The sequence below is a fragment of the Haematobia irritans genome, chromosome 3, assembly GCF_050003625.1.
Source record: "Haematobia irritans isolate KBUSLIRL chromosome 3, ASM5000362v1, whole genome shotgun sequence".
Taxonomy (NCBI): Eukaryota; Metazoa; Arthropoda; class Insecta; order Diptera; family Muscidae; genus Haematobia; species Haematobia irritans.
Window position 1 is genome coordinate 37967641 of NC_134399.1, and position 14643 is coordinate 37982283.

General features: G+C 35.6%; 3 protein-coding genes and 1 long non-coding RNA gene across 5 annotated transcripts in view; 1 reads left to right on the top strand and 3 right to left on the bottom strand.

The window, feature by feature from the left end:
• Positions 1-523, bottom strand: part of Tomosyn (syntaxin-binding protein tomosyn) — a 180507-nt gene extending 179984 nt beyond the window's left edge. Inside the window, exon 1 of the mRNA XM_075303157.1 lies at positions 269-523. The gene's annotated coding sequence lies outside the window, so the exon portion shown is untranslated. The remainder of the gene's footprint in view (positions 1-268) is intronic.
• A 605-nt stretch (positions 524-1128) lies between these two features.
• LOC142228916 (uncharacterized) lies at positions 1129-1597 on the bottom strand. Its single transcript, XR_012720285.1, has 2 exons — positions 1375-1597; positions 1129-1318 (listed from the first exon to the last, which is right to left on the bottom strand). It is a non-coding gene; the product is annotated as an uncharacterized LOC142228916 (long non-coding RNA).
• Positions 1598-2394: 797 nt separating this feature from the next.
• LOC142229037 (putative ATP-dependent RNA helicase DDX10) lies at positions 2395-6048 on the top strand. Its single transcript, XM_075299573.1, has 3 exons — positions 2395-2820; positions 3661-3722; positions 3788-6048. The coding sequence occupies exons 1-3, from the start codon at positions 2583-2585 to the stop codon at positions 5864-5866; spliced, it is 2379 nt and encodes a 792-aa protein (XP_075155688.1). The 5' UTR covers positions 2395-2582; the 3' UTR covers positions 5867-6048.
• Positions 6049-9294: 3246 nt separating this feature from the next.
• Positions 9295-14341, bottom strand: Hsp60A (Heat shock protein 60A). Of its 2 annotated transcripts, XM_075303010.1 has the most exons (3): positions 14195-14341; positions 9764-11320; positions 9295-9695 (listed from the first exon to the last, which is right to left on the bottom strand). In XM_075303010.1, exons 2-3 carry the CDS (start codon positions 11318-11320, stop codon positions 9531-9533), a joined length of 1722 nt encoding a protein of 573 aa, XP_075159125.1. In that variant the 5' UTR covers positions 14195-14341; the 3' UTR covers positions 9295-9530. The 2 variants fall into 2 exon arrangements, with proteins under 2 accessions (XP_075159125.1, XP_075159124.1); XM_075303009.1 differs by lacking the exon at positions 14195-14341 and having other exon boundaries at positions 9764-11329.
• Between the last annotated feature and the right edge of the window lie 302 nt (positions 14342-14643).

Below are 14643 nucleotides of genomic sequence, written 5' to 3' on the forward strand. Positions count from 1 at the left end.
TTTAACTTTTTTGAATATCATAGTAAATGTTTAGGTTAATATTTGATAATTGATCCTCCCACAATTCTATTAGTAGCACTTACTGAGGACCCACTGTAAATCTCTTACATTTTTTCCACCCATCTCAAATTACAATACAAAACAGCTGATTTGCTATATTTATAAACTTTAGAGATTTAATAATAGATCCTAATATCTGAAATGATGAGACATACATCTTCTCCAACACTTGAAAGCTCACACAAGTACTTGGACAAATAATACTTACTTTATGTAGGTTTTAGAAACACCCTAAGGAATTTCCTAAGGAATGTAGGAGTTTTCAGTTATTTGCAGATTTGTAAAATTCACCTGCTTGTGGTTTACAATAAATACACTTGCACTTTAACAGGTTGGTAGTCGTTGTAAGCAAGAAAAACACAATGTTTTGTTCAAAAACACACAAACTATTTGATTTGTTTTTTCTATGACGGATGATATCACGAAGATACCAAAACAACAAAACATTTACACCAAACCGATAACCACGAATACAAGAAATTTGCGAATAGACATGGCTCGATTAACGATTAATACATCTATCGATTATTCAATTTCGATTTGTTCTGATACATCCCTGTTTGTAAAATGAACAGGTAGTACATCAGTACATCGTAGTACGTACCAAAACTCCATACAAAGTTCATTTCATCCTCATCGCTACCACAGACTCGTAAGTGACACTGCAACAATCGCCAACAGTGATGGGGGAAGCTTATGAAAAAGTATGAAATGTACATGAAAGTATTTTGCCATCACTATTCCCAATAAACACAGGATGAGCGTTTTTCAAATGCAATAACTTTTCAGTTTGAGGTTAAACATTTTTTGGATTTGACGGCGCTTCTGAGAATCCTCACCACGTCGGAAACAAACGTATTCGACATCCAAAACTCGTCGGAAAAACGCCGTCACTATTGAGAAGTTGTACCACGCCAAGTTACTACAAAAAAGTATCGCATGAGTGCAACTATTAGGTGCATTTTCTAATAAATTTAGATCGATGCCAATAAGAGCCCCTTCAAACAATCAGAAAAAGTGAATTTTAAGATAGTTGTAAAAGAATCATTGTGGTCAAGTAAAACACGATTCTTTAGATGTTTATTAAACATTTATAAATTCTTATAAATATAGCATTTACACCAATATCACAACACATTTAACATTATGTTTTCATTAATAATAGAGTGATGTTGATTTACAAGTGGCAAGTTACATGTTGCAGCGTCTATCAGCCAGTGTTTTTAATCTCGATGGGGGCAGCGTGTCTGTAAAATATCTGAAAAACAATCACTTTATTTCGTTTGGAAAGTCAAAAATTGTTCACCAATATACCTTTTACAATTTTAAGCGAAATAACTATGTTTTCAGCACTTCATTGTCGATTTTATTTAAATAAATTATAAAAAGCTAGTTTCGCTTGGTGTTTCACAAAATATAAAATGACTCTTGTAACAATAGTGATGGCAAAATACTTTCATGCGAATAGTGATGGCAAAATACTATCACAGTTGACGATTGTTGCAGTGTCACTTACGAGTCTGTGGTAGCGATGAGGATGAAAGGGAACTTTGAAATGCTGGCAGGGAATGTTATTGAGTAGTTGTTGTCGCCGTCTATTGTCTTTTAATTGTTTTGGAGGTAAATAGTTCTCTTATCCTACTACTCTTTGCTACATGTACTCACGGAGCCAGTGATGCCAACTCCTGAAGGGCAAAAAGCACCAAAAATATAAAACTTCCGAAGATGTGTATTATAGAACTTTTGTTTTGAAGCATTATTTGATTATGAAACTGTTATTTCATTTCGATCAGTATTGTCTTTAAAATTTCACACTAAAAACATTTTTTTTTCGACATTAAATTTCGAAATATTAATATTTGGAGGAAGTCTATTTGTAACTTCAGTTATGAGTGCTTTTGTGAATTTAATGACATCTTTAGCAAGTTCAGAAAATCGTCACTCGTCGCTAAGCATTTAAAAGAATGTCCAATCCAAATTTTGGTATGAGAAGATATGTAATGCGCTTTACAGACTATCAGTTATTCCGGGCGACAGTGCCCGAGTCGAACATATCCCATATATTGTGCACATTATAAGTTAAGTCCGAAGGCATAATCGGATTTCACTTTTAATGTGCACAATATATGGGATATGTTCGACACGAGCACTGTCATCTGGAATAACTTATAGTCTGTAAAGCGCATAAGATTCTTTACAAACACCGACATTCCGTCCGGAATAACTGATAGTCTGTAAAGCGCATAAAAAAGGCAATTTGTTACTTTTTGGAAATCAAAAAGCACTAAATTTGGTGCTAAAAGCACCAAAGTGGCATCACTGCACGGAGCATATGGTTTACAACTTGACATTAGAAAGCCAATGTTTATGTTGCCTGCGAAGTTTACTAATAAATTTAAAATAAATTGTTTTATAAAAGACAGAAGTAAATAACAGTTCAATATTCTAAATAGTTTTATTTGTAAAACTTCAACTTTATATCCCTGGTTATTTATATGACCTATTAAGAGTGTATACGCAAAATGAAAGAAAAACGTGGTCCTGCTAATAAATCGAAACCAATTCCTCAACGAATTTCTTTGGACAATGAAATCCAGAAATTGAAATCACAGTATGACTCAATCTCGAATTTGGAAGTTGGGACATTTAAACGTTTCCAAGATTTTCCACTTTCGCAGAAAACTATCAAAGGCTTGGTCGATGCCAAATATATCCAACCCACTGACATTCAACGTGAGAGCATTGGTCCCGCATTGCAAGGTAATAATATATTTAAATATCATTATGTCAGGAGCTCAAATCGTCCACATAACTTTATAATATTATTTATTTGCGCGTAACAAGTTGCATTTTATTCATTGTTTCCTAAAGAAACCACCTATATCGGATAGGAATACTGAAACTAACTATTGAACTTAACCTAAGTCGTCTACATATAGGACGGGCATCCCGTTCATTATATCACCGTTGGTCCCATAAAATATCCAAATAGTAAGTGGCCCACATTTACACCACCCTTTAATGTCACACCGCATTTCGGGGTCACACTGGGCAAATAGGAATTAAACCATCGCTGATAAAATGTTTTTTTTTTTTTTTTGCCAAAATTGGGCTTGAATCCATGACTTCCGGTATGCAAGGCGGGAATGAAAACCCTATAACCACAATGGATCTCCCATATGTCGCCTCTACATACATTCTTGAAATTCGAGACATGTTATTCTTTATAGGTCAAGGTCGATATATAATATGCACCATTCCCTCCAAGATGCGTAATCCATACGTCTATATCTCGCATTACAAAACGCAATTCAAAATTCAATCGAGCTTTAAAAGTAGCAGACAATGTTTGCTATTTCAGCAAACGGAGACTGCTCTCCTTTTCTAGCAGACTTACTGTTGTTTTAGCAGATTTTTCTGATTGTCTATTATCAAATTTCTTTGTAGGGCTCCATCCAGATTTCTCTATTTCATTATCTCAGATCTCATTTGGACAGTATGCAATACTAGCGGAGGGGTAGTTTGACAAAATTTATATTAGATTTGTTAGAAACATACAAGTTTACTATTTTTTACATTATTATTCGTTTTGTCTTTAAGGTAAAGATGTATTGGCCGCTGCAATTACAGGCAGTGGAAAAACTCTAGCATTTTTGATACCGGTAAGTGATCTCCATATACTTCAATAAAAAATATATTCATTTTAAGAAATATATTCATTACACAGGTATTGGAACATTTATTTATTTCTAAATGGACTCGAACGGATGGTGTAGCCGCAATTATCATTTCACCAACCAGAGAGTTGGCTTACCAAATATTTGAAACATTGAAAAAGATAGGCAAATATCATGACTTCTCGGCAGGTTTAATTATCGGCGGGAAAAATTTAAAATTTGAGCGTTCTCGAATGGATCAATGCAATATTTTAATATGTACACCAGGACGTCTTTTACAGCATATGGATGAAAATCCCCTATTCAATGCATCCACAATGGAGGTGCTTGTTTTGGATGAAGCTGATAGATGCCTCGACATGGGATTTGAGCAAACTTTGAATGCCATAATAGAGAATTTCCCTCCACAAAGACAAACACTGTTATTTTCAGCTACGCAAACTAGTTCGGTAAAAGATTTGGCACGTCTTAATCTAAAAGATCCTATATATGTAGGTGCAAAAATTAGTGGCGACGAGGGGAGCAAATTGCGGCCACTAAATGCCAAGGTGGTGCCCGATTTATTGCAACAAAACTATGTGGTTGTGGCCTTGGAAGATAAAATCACAATGCTCTGGTCGTTTATTAAGAATCATTTAAAACAGAAAATTATAGTTTTTCTTTCCAGTTGCAAGCAGGTCAAATATATTTTCGAGATATTTTGCAAATTAAGACCCGGCACAAGTTTGTTGGCCTTGTACGGCACTCTCCACCAAGACCGTAGAATTGCGATCTACAATGACTTTGTTAAGAAAAGCAATGTGGTCTTATTTGCCACCGATATTGCTTCGCGTGGCTTGGACTTTCCATCTGTCAATTGGGTTGTGCAGTTGGATTGCCCTGAGGATGTGACCCAGTACATACATAGAGCCGGTCGTTCTGCTCGCAATAAAACACGGGGTGAGTCGCTCTTAGTTTTATTACCCTCTGAAGAGGAAAACATGTTGAAAGAACTCGATCAGAAATCAATTTCCATACGGAAAATATCAATAGATCCAAAAAAATTATTTTCTCCTCGTGCTAAGATTGAGGCTTATTTGGCACAAAATCCTGAACTGAAAGCTTCTGCTCAACGAGCCTTTGTGGCCTATATAAAATCCGTGTTCCTCATGAAAAACAAAAAAGTCTTTAACGTGATGTCTCTGGATTTTGATGCCTATGCAAAATCCTTGGGACTTATAATTACGCCACGCGTTCGTTTTCTCGATCGTTTCTTAAAGAAACAAAATCAAAATAAATCTGATTTCCACGGAGATGGTAGCGATATCGATGGTAGCGAGAATATAAAGAATTGCAATGAGAATTTGTTTAAGTCTACACAAAGTGATTCCGAATCTGATGATGAAGATTTTATAAAGATCAAAAGAGTTGATCATGATATCAAAGGTAGCCAACATTTGGGTGAAAACGACGGCGACGATGGTATTGCAAACGATTTGCCTCCGCCGGTGCTAAGGAAAAAAGAAAAACTTGTCACTAAAGCAGCTTTAGCTAAGAAAGCAATCAAGAAGAATTTAACAGTTAACGAGAAAGTAAAATTCGACGAAGACGGCCACGAAATAGCGGATCCTCGTAAGCAATTGCAATCAGAATTGGCAAAGGAATACGAAAGCAAAGTAAATACCGCTGGCGGCATTAACATCGAAATGGCCAAGCAACTCTTGCAGGAGGAAGATAAATTTGACAAGCAACGTTTTCGATCGTTAGTCAAACAAAAACATAAAAAATTAAAAGAAAAACTCAAAAAACGAGGTGATGAAGAAGCGAAGGCCGCATCTGACAGTGGTGAGGACGATTATGGCGAAAGCGATAGTGATAGATCAGTTGACTTGTCGTGGCTTCCTGACCCATCTAAAATTTATGGGAAAAATTCAAACTCCGAAGAGGAATCAGATGAGCATACTGATGAAGAAAATCCAAAATCACAAAAGAATAAAAGAAACTGGACTTCCGCTGAAGACAACGATGATAATGCAAATGACAGCGACGATTTTGAAGAACCTGTAAGAAAAAAACCGAACGTAACATCAAAACTGACGTTAGATGATGCAGAAAAAATAGCACAACAACTATTAGCCAATTCAATGTAAATCTTGTTTATATGTTTAATAAAAATACGATATCATAAATGTAATCGTTACCATATGGAAATAAATGCCAAATTGACATTTAACACATGTTGGGAATTAGTGAATATGTGATTTCAATGCCCTATGTACATTTTATTATTTTTGCTAATAAAAAGGACAAATGTTGAAATTTATATTAAAAATTATGACTATTCATTATTTGGAAATTTTTCATTTAAAATTTAGAACATATTCCTGGTTCATATCCAAACTTGAATGATGTGGGCCGATGCCAAGGTTTTCGATTGCTTTGGAACCAAAAATCGACTTCTTAATTAATTTTCAAAAAATTATAATTTGATACTTTCAAAAATAATTAATGATTAAAATTAATTTTTTATGTTGACCTAAATATACTTTAAAGATTTGACATAACCTACATTAAGTAAAAAATTAAAATTCTGTTATATAACTTAATGAAGATAATATAGGCTTTACACAAGATTTGAAATCTCTTTATAGGTTCTAAGTTATCAATTTTTGCTTCGAAATATGAGGACCACGCTTTTTTTGCTTAAATGTTCCGTATACAGCCCCCATATAAACCTATAACCAGATTTGGTTTCCGGAGCTTCCAGGTTGAAATTTAGCCCCCCATATAAACCGATCTACAGATTTTAATTCTTGTGGAGGATATATCTCATCCATTCCAGCTGAAATTTGGCTCTCTTTTTATAAACTTCTCTAGGACTGCATTGGGTTATATAGGTATTTAATACGCCTTTTTTCTAACATATACTCCACTTCGACTATTCGGTCCATTATGATATCACAGTGTTGAACTTCTACCTTATCACTGAGTGCTTTGACTATTCAGTCCATTGTGATACCACAGTGTTGAACTTCTACCTTATCACTGAGTGCTGCCCGCTTCTATTTTTAGCTCAATGACAAATCCGAACGGCATTCCACATTGCGGTGATACCACTTAGAGACGTTTTGAAACACTCAGAAATGTCACCAGCATTACTGAGAGGGCATAATCCACTGTTGAAAAACTTTTTGGTATTTGGTGGAAACTGGGGTTGAATCCACGACCCTAGGTATGCAAGGCGGGCATGCTAACCATTGAACCACGGTGCCTCGCTACTCCATATGAACTAACTTACAATTTAGAAGACAATCTTAAGAAAAAGTCTTATAGAACTTTATACGCAATCCATGGTTAAGGTTACATAAGATTCGTCCTGGCCGAACTTACACCTGTATATACTTGTCATATATCTTTTTGGCATAATTAATTCTATCTTTCACGATTAAATTAAGATTTATCGACCAATTTAAGAATGTGTAGCTACACTTTAGCTAAAGAGTAGAACATTGATAAAGGGTGATACGGTCAAAATTTGGTCAATATAAACTTGACGTATTTCTTTCAATTTTGCATTTAAAAAACCTGAACACCCCTCATTTTGAAGGTGTGTGTGTAGAATGTTGCTCCTATTTTGATTTTGGAATTCACTCTTCAGTTGTCAAAATGCCGTCCAAGCAAGAAGAGCAGCGTATCAAAATTTTGCTCGCACGAAAAGCTGGCAAAATCGCTGAAAGTTGCCAAATCAACCGTTACAAATGTAATTAAAGTGTTTGGGGAACGTTTGTCGACAGCCAGGAAGTCTGGATTGGGGGAAAATCGAAAACCGGAAGCCGCTGAGACGACAAAGAGAGTTGCCGGTAGTTTCAAGCGAAACCCTAACCTCTCTCTCCGAGATGCCGCATATAAGCTGGTTGTATCGTCTACAACCGTGCATCGAGCCAAAAAACGAGCCGGACTATCGACTTACAAGAAGGTAGTGACTCCAAATCGCGATGATAAACAAAATACGACGGCCAAAGCGCGATCCCGGAGGCTGTACACGAGCACATTTTCAAGCACATAAAACTGTCAAAGTTCGCAAAGAAATATCTGGTTTGGCAAGCCATCTGTACCTGTGGCTTTAAAAGCAGCATTTTCATAGCTTCCGGGACTGTCAACCAAGAAATTTACGTGAAAGAGTGTTTGAATAAACGTCTGCTGCCTTTCCTGAAGAAACACGGTTGTTCCGTACTGTTTTGGCCGGATTTGGCATCTTGCCATTACGGTAAAAAGGCCATGGAGTGGTACGCCGCCAACAACGTGCAGGTGGTTCCAAGGACAAGAACCCTCCCAATACACCAGAGCTCCGCCCAATTGAGAAATACTGGACCATTGTCAAGCGGAACCTAAAGAAGACCAAAAAACTGCTAAGGACGAGCAGCAGTTCAAGGCAAACTGGCTTTCTGCGGCGAAGAAGGTGGACAAGGTGGCTGTACAAAATCTGATGGCAGGTGTCAAGCGTGAGGCCCGGCAATTCGGATTTGGAAAAGCGAAAGCCTAACTGAATATTTTTCCTGAATTTTATACTAATTGAACTTGAAAAAGAAATTTAATTTGATTTTTTAAATAAACGATTTCCCCAATTTCACGCGTTTTCCCTTGACCAAATTTTGACCGTATCACCTTTTATTTGTAATTAAAATGGTCTGTAATAGATCTCGACCGAAGTGTTTTTTTTTTACCGAAGACTTTTTAGTATTCAAAATTCTGTAGTTGGATATTATAATGACAAAAAAAGGATTTTTTACAAGTTTTTTTACGATTTGTTCAGGGTGTTTTGTCTGAGACAAATTCAACACTGGGGCAATTCGATATGAAATAGATTATTCAAAAGACTTCAGCTTCGGTTAATCGTCTTCTTGACGCCGAATGCCAATTATTATTTGTTGGCCGAAGCTGATTCTTCGGGGAATATTCGGTCTGGCCGAACTTACGCCCGTATATAATTGTTTTTCGCTTAATTTTTCTTTTCTATCACATAAAACATATTAGACGTTTGTATACAATCAAATCGAAAGCAAACTACCATAGAATTCTTATTCTTTCTTTCACGATAAAATTAAGATTTATCGACTAATTGAAGAATAGAGTAGAAAATTAATATTTTTAATTAAAATGTCTTTGCACGAGCTGAACTTTTCTTGAAACCAATAAAATTTTTGAAAAATATTCAACATCGCTTAATCGGCCTCATTATTCAAAGGCCGATGATCGACTTTTGGCCAAATGCCAATTATTCGGTCGAGCTCTACTTTACAGTTTGTAATTGAATCAGCGTCAACCTAGTATATGAAGACAGAACAAAGCAAGCATTCCAATGAATATGTCTCAAAGCAAAAAAAAAAAAAAATTCGGTCTGCACCGATTATGTTCTTTTCTTGTATATGGAAAGTGACGGCATGCAAATCCGACAATCGAGAAGTATACATTTTTCTCCATTTCAATTACTCCATAGTGTAATCGGTAGTCAATAAGTATTCAATATTTCTGCAATGGTTCCAATTACCCTATTGGGAGCTGCTATCAAATGAAACTCTTTTTTTTTTTGTCTCTTTTTAATTTTTTGTTTTTGTATAACTAACATGAAATAATCTGTATTTTGGATTGATGTATTGTGTTCATTTACATATATAACATGTAAAAATAGTAATAAGCATTAAAAACAATTATTATATAAAATGTTAAAATTAAAGATAAAGTAGAAGTACTACGTACAAATTATTACAAGATACCAGAAGGAATTAACATAACATAGCACTAATGGGAACTAATTTACATCATGCCTCCCATACCGCCCATGCCTCCCATACCTCCCATGCCACCCATACCGCCCATGGGGCCGGGAGCATCTTCCTTGGGTAATTCTGTGACAACGGCTTCGGCTGTGGTAAGCAACGATGCAACGCCAGAGGCATCTGTAATGGCTGTGCGCACAACCTAGTGTTTAAAGGGAAATCGGTTAGAAAACATGTCATGGTCTTTTAGTACAACAATGTGTAACTTACCTTTGTGGGATCGATGATGCCTTTCTCGATAAGATTTCCATATTCTCCCTTCAATGCATCATAACCAAAGTCACCCTCTTGACTCTCTACCTTGGCAACAACCATGGCAGCATCAACGCCGGCATTCTTTGCAATGGTCATGCAGGGCATGCGCAAAGCACTGCGGACAATCTGAATACCCATGTTTTGATCTTCGTTTTGTCCCTTCAAACCATCTAATTTGGCAATGCAACGCAAAAGGGCGGTGCCACCACCGGGAACGATACCTTCCTCAACAGCGGCGCGTGTGGCATTCAAGGCGTCATGGACACGATCCTTCTTTTCGTTTACTTCCACTTCACTGGAACCACCAACACGCAATAGAGCAACGCCGGAGGCTAAACGAGCCAAACGTTCTTGCAATTTTTCCTTCTCGTATTCGGAAGTAGTTTCGGCAATTTGATCTTTGATTTGTTCAACACGACGATCAATATCTTCCTTCTTACCCTTGCCCTTCAACAATAAGGTGTCGTCCTTGGTAATAACAACTTCACCAACTTTGCCAAGATCACTTAGGGTAACATCTTCCAATTTGACCAAGTTTGCATCATCTCCAAAGACAATACCACCTGAGGCAATAGCCATGTCTGTGAGGGTAGATTTACGGTTGTCTCCAAAGCCGGGAGCTTTGACAGCAGCAACTTGAAGGCCAATCTTCAATCGGTTAACAACCAAGGTGCTTAAAGCTTCACCATCAATATCCTCAGCAACAATAACTAAAGGTTTACGCTGTTGGTTGGCCAATTCGAGGGCTGGAATGATGCTTTGTACAGAGGATATTTTCTTTTCCGACAACAAAACCAATGCATCTTGGAATTCTACTTTAGCTCCCTTCGATGAGTTGATAAAGTATGGGGAAATGTATCCTCTATCGAATTTCATACCTTCAATAACTTCCAATTCATCGGTCAATGTTTTACCATCTTTGACTGTAATGACACCATCACGACCGACTTTCTTCATGGCTTCACTGATCAAGTTGCCAATAGCCTTGTCTCCGTTGGCGGAAATTGTTGCTACCTGAGCAATTTCTTCGGGGGTGCTGACGGGACGAGACATGGCCTTCAAGTTATCCTTAACTGTCTCAACGGCTGTCATTACACCACGACGTATTTCAACTGGGTTAGCTCCCTTTGAAATCTTTTCAAATCCCTCTTTGGCAATAGCACGAGCAAGAACGGTGGCAGTGGTGGTACCATCACCAGCTTCTTCATTTGTGTTGTTGGCAACATCTTGAACCAATTTTGCACCAATATTTTGGAATTTGTCTTTCAATTCAATGGACTTGGCGACAGTAACACCATCCTTTGTGATCTTTGGAGATCCCCATGATTGTTCGATGATGACATTGCGACCCTTGGGTCCCATAGTAACAGCAACAGCATCAGCAAGAACATCGACACCCTGCAACATCAAAGCGCGTACTTCAGGGCCGAATTTCACATCTTTGGCGTAACTGCGAACAGCCAATTGACGAGCGATGTTTGAACGGGCAAGTGCTACAGGTAAGCGGAACATCTGTAACATAAAATGATATGAGTTATTTAATATACATAAAGTGCAATTTTTTCAACGCTGGCTTTTGATGTGAAGGACACCGCCATTTAATACAAACTAAAAAAAAAAATAATAATAATAAAGTGAAATTATTTTTCAATAAGACTAGGGGCGGTAATACATTTTCTACGTTCCAAGTATACCACGACAATAATATTTTGGTACTAACAAATTCTTACGGGTTATATAAATGGCGAGTGAAATTATCAAAATTTGGAAAAGATTTATTTTAATACTTCACATTACTATTTGACATCATAAAGGCCTAGAAAGTAAATTTTGATCAGATTTGGTCAAAACATGTCATCTTGCGTTCCTCTAGCCCCCCAAAAGATTGAACATAGACAATTTAACCGTAGATCTGACACCAATTGTTGCTACATAACAACTACTTTATAAAATATTAACATTTGTAAATAGAGCTATGATCAAATTGATACCCTGACATTGCATATAGAAGTTGAATTATTATAGGATTATCTTGAAGTCAATGGCTTTTTACATCTGTAAACATATGGACTAAAGTGGACTAATGTCGACCGATTATGTCTTTGGATCCGATAGAAGTTTGTTTACCAATGAATTTTATTTTTAGATCTGAGAAGAAAAAGGATAGCTTTCTTTTACATAAATATTCGTGAATATAACAAAGTGTCTGCTTTTTCATTCAATTTCTGTTTATACCTTATACACATTAGGCACGAAATCTATTAAAAGTGGATATGAAATTCCTTATTTATAAGGTAAATGACAGCTGAAATCTAGTTAGTTTTTTATTGTTCTCGTCGTTTTGTTTTTTTAAATTTTCTGAAGTTAATTAGATATGAAGATGGATTTAGTTAGTGTATGGGGACTTTTCAGTTACCCTATTATACTTGGTGAGCATATAGAATATGGTCTGAAGTTATATTTTCCTTCTGAAAAGTCGGTATGGTTATGACCTCATATATATAGAGCGGGCCTAAAATTGCCTTAAAATTTGAGCTCTTCTAAATCAATAGGATATAAGGAGTATGTCTTATATCATTTTTATATAAGTCCAGAACGATACTTATTATTGACAGTTAAATCATTGAGGGACTAAAAAGCAAAATCATTATTTCTCTATAGATTCATACCGAGCTTCTACTTCTGATTCGTACTTCAATATTTAATTGTTATTTTTACTCCCATACAATTTATATATTTAATAAAAAGTTATCCGCAAAAAAAAGTTAAAAATAAAAACGATAATTATAATTTATAATTTAAATCGCAGAATACATTTATTATTTTACCAACATTATTCACATACTGTAATTTAAAGGACTTTTGTATATCTTGTAGTACGTGAATGAATAAGTAAAATAATAATAATTAAGTATAGGTTTCTATTAAATTTTACCATCAATTAAAAAATATCAGAAAACAAATGCATTAAAAACTACTCCGATTAGAATTAATCTTTTTTTATCATATCACTCACACATTAATTAAGTATTTGATATAATGGTGGGAACTATGTGAGTTTTGGCGCTAAAATCAAAAATAAATCTAAAATTTCTTAGTTTATTAAAACTTATAGAGCAATGATTCAAAGCAAGAATTTCATTTTTTTTATTTTATTTCCATTTATTTAAGCAATTCAAAGCCTTCACAGGGCCAATTTAACGAATTACAATGTACTACTCTAAAATGAACTACGAAAGAAAAGTAACAATGAAAAAATTACTGTTTTAGTGCGATAATGCCAATACCGTCCTTCATGAAGTTATTAATTATTTTCAACTTTTCAAAAAACAGTGTAAGCGACTCTATTGTAATACAACCCGCATCAGGAAGTTAAGGTTTAATTTGCTAACATTTCAACCGTACAATATAGAAGTCATTCTTTGTATATTCTCATGTATCTCTTAAGAAATTATTTACAAAAAAAATTACGAGTAAAGTTAACTGGAAGAGATATCTCCATTTTATGGGAAGATCACTGACAAGTCCATATTCAAAATATTTAACGTACAATTTATACCGGAGATTTGGTATAAATTGGTAAATAACAGTAGTGTTATTTATCAAAACAGATTGTAAACGTTTCCGTAGATATGTCCAGCTTAAGTCGGCTGCATTATAAGAGAAATTAAAATTATATATCTTCTGGAATGGTCTAGAAATGTAAGACATGTGATGAATCCATCGTCAATTGTGGACCGAAAAATGTCTTATCACCAATCAACACAGTTATACGGCTGTTTACATAGAAATCCATACTATTTGGAACAAAACTCATTAGACTACATCCTATTCCGACAGCATGTACGAGAAAACCCCTGTTAATGAAGACACATTCTTTTTTAATTGTGTATATGCAATTGTATTGGAACTGCATCAGAAATTGTCAATGCACATGGTCATTTGGCAGAACAAATAGAAATAAAATTCCTTTACATAATTTTTCATTGATTTGTCGCGTTAAATACACAATGCACACCGAAATTCCAAGTTGGGCTACCAATATGTCATTCCAGAGTTTACATAATCATAAAGAACAAATATGACTGACGCAATAATTTTGGATGTTCAGAAGATGTTTCCGACATAATGCATTTAAAAGAAAATACATAGGCATTGCTATCATTATAATGCCTACCGGCTTTTTAAAAGATCTATTTTTTCACATGCACGATTATCGACGTTGGTATTATCTATGCATTGGCAAAGCTACAAGAATACCCACATGAACTTTCTAGAACAAATTATTATCTTCAAAAACATGGCACAAGGGGGAAAACTCCTTACAGTCTTATGTAATCGTTGCCCTTTACCATTATTGATGATAAAATTTTAGAGTTTACTCACTTTGTTGTTGTTTTTGGCGAATGCTAGTATTTACAGAGATCTTTTAATTCAGGCTTTCTTGTTGCAATCTTATCGTGCAAGATGTTACACACTATATGAAAAACGTGTTCGAACTCGCAACAGAAGACGACACAATCACCTTTTCACTATGAAGGACCAGAACAATCTAATAGGCGAGTCAAATTTTCATCAAGCTACAAGGCCTAATAAGAAAGCAATTGACGGCGTGAGAATTCTCCCACTCTAAATTGGTAAGTCGAGCGTCAACGTATGTTGCAATGACGTCGTTATTTAGACCAATGCAGTGCACTACCCCAACGCCAATTATCGTAATACTACTAGGGCTATCACCGGGGATAAATCCCGTCCCGAAATTTTTCGGTATCCCGAAAAAACAATTCCAATTTGTTAAGTTTGTGGATTTTTAGTATTATTTATTATTTAGCATT

Bases quoted from the DNA above. Each gene is read 5' to 3' on its own strand.
- LOC142229037 (XM_075299573.1), top strand. From the start codon at position 2,583: ATGAAAGAAAAACGTGGTCCTGCTAATAAATCGAAACCAATTCCTCAA. The intron at 2,821-3,660 runs GTAATAATATAT...TTTGTCTTTAAG, and splicing joins CATTGGTCCCGCATTGCAAG to GTAAAGATGTATTGGCCGCT. The intron at 3,723-3,787 runs GTAAGTGATCTC...TTCATTACACAG, and splicing joins CTCTAGCATTTTTGATACCG to GTATTGGAACATTTATTTAT.
- Hsp60A (XM_075303009.1), bottom strand. From the start codon at position 11,329: ATGTTACAGATGTTCCGCTTACCTGTAGCACTTGCCCGTTCAAACATC. The intron at 9,696-9,763 runs GTAAGTTACACA...TTTAAACACTAG, and splicing joins GCATCATCGATCCCACAAAG to GTTGTGCGCACAGCCATTAC.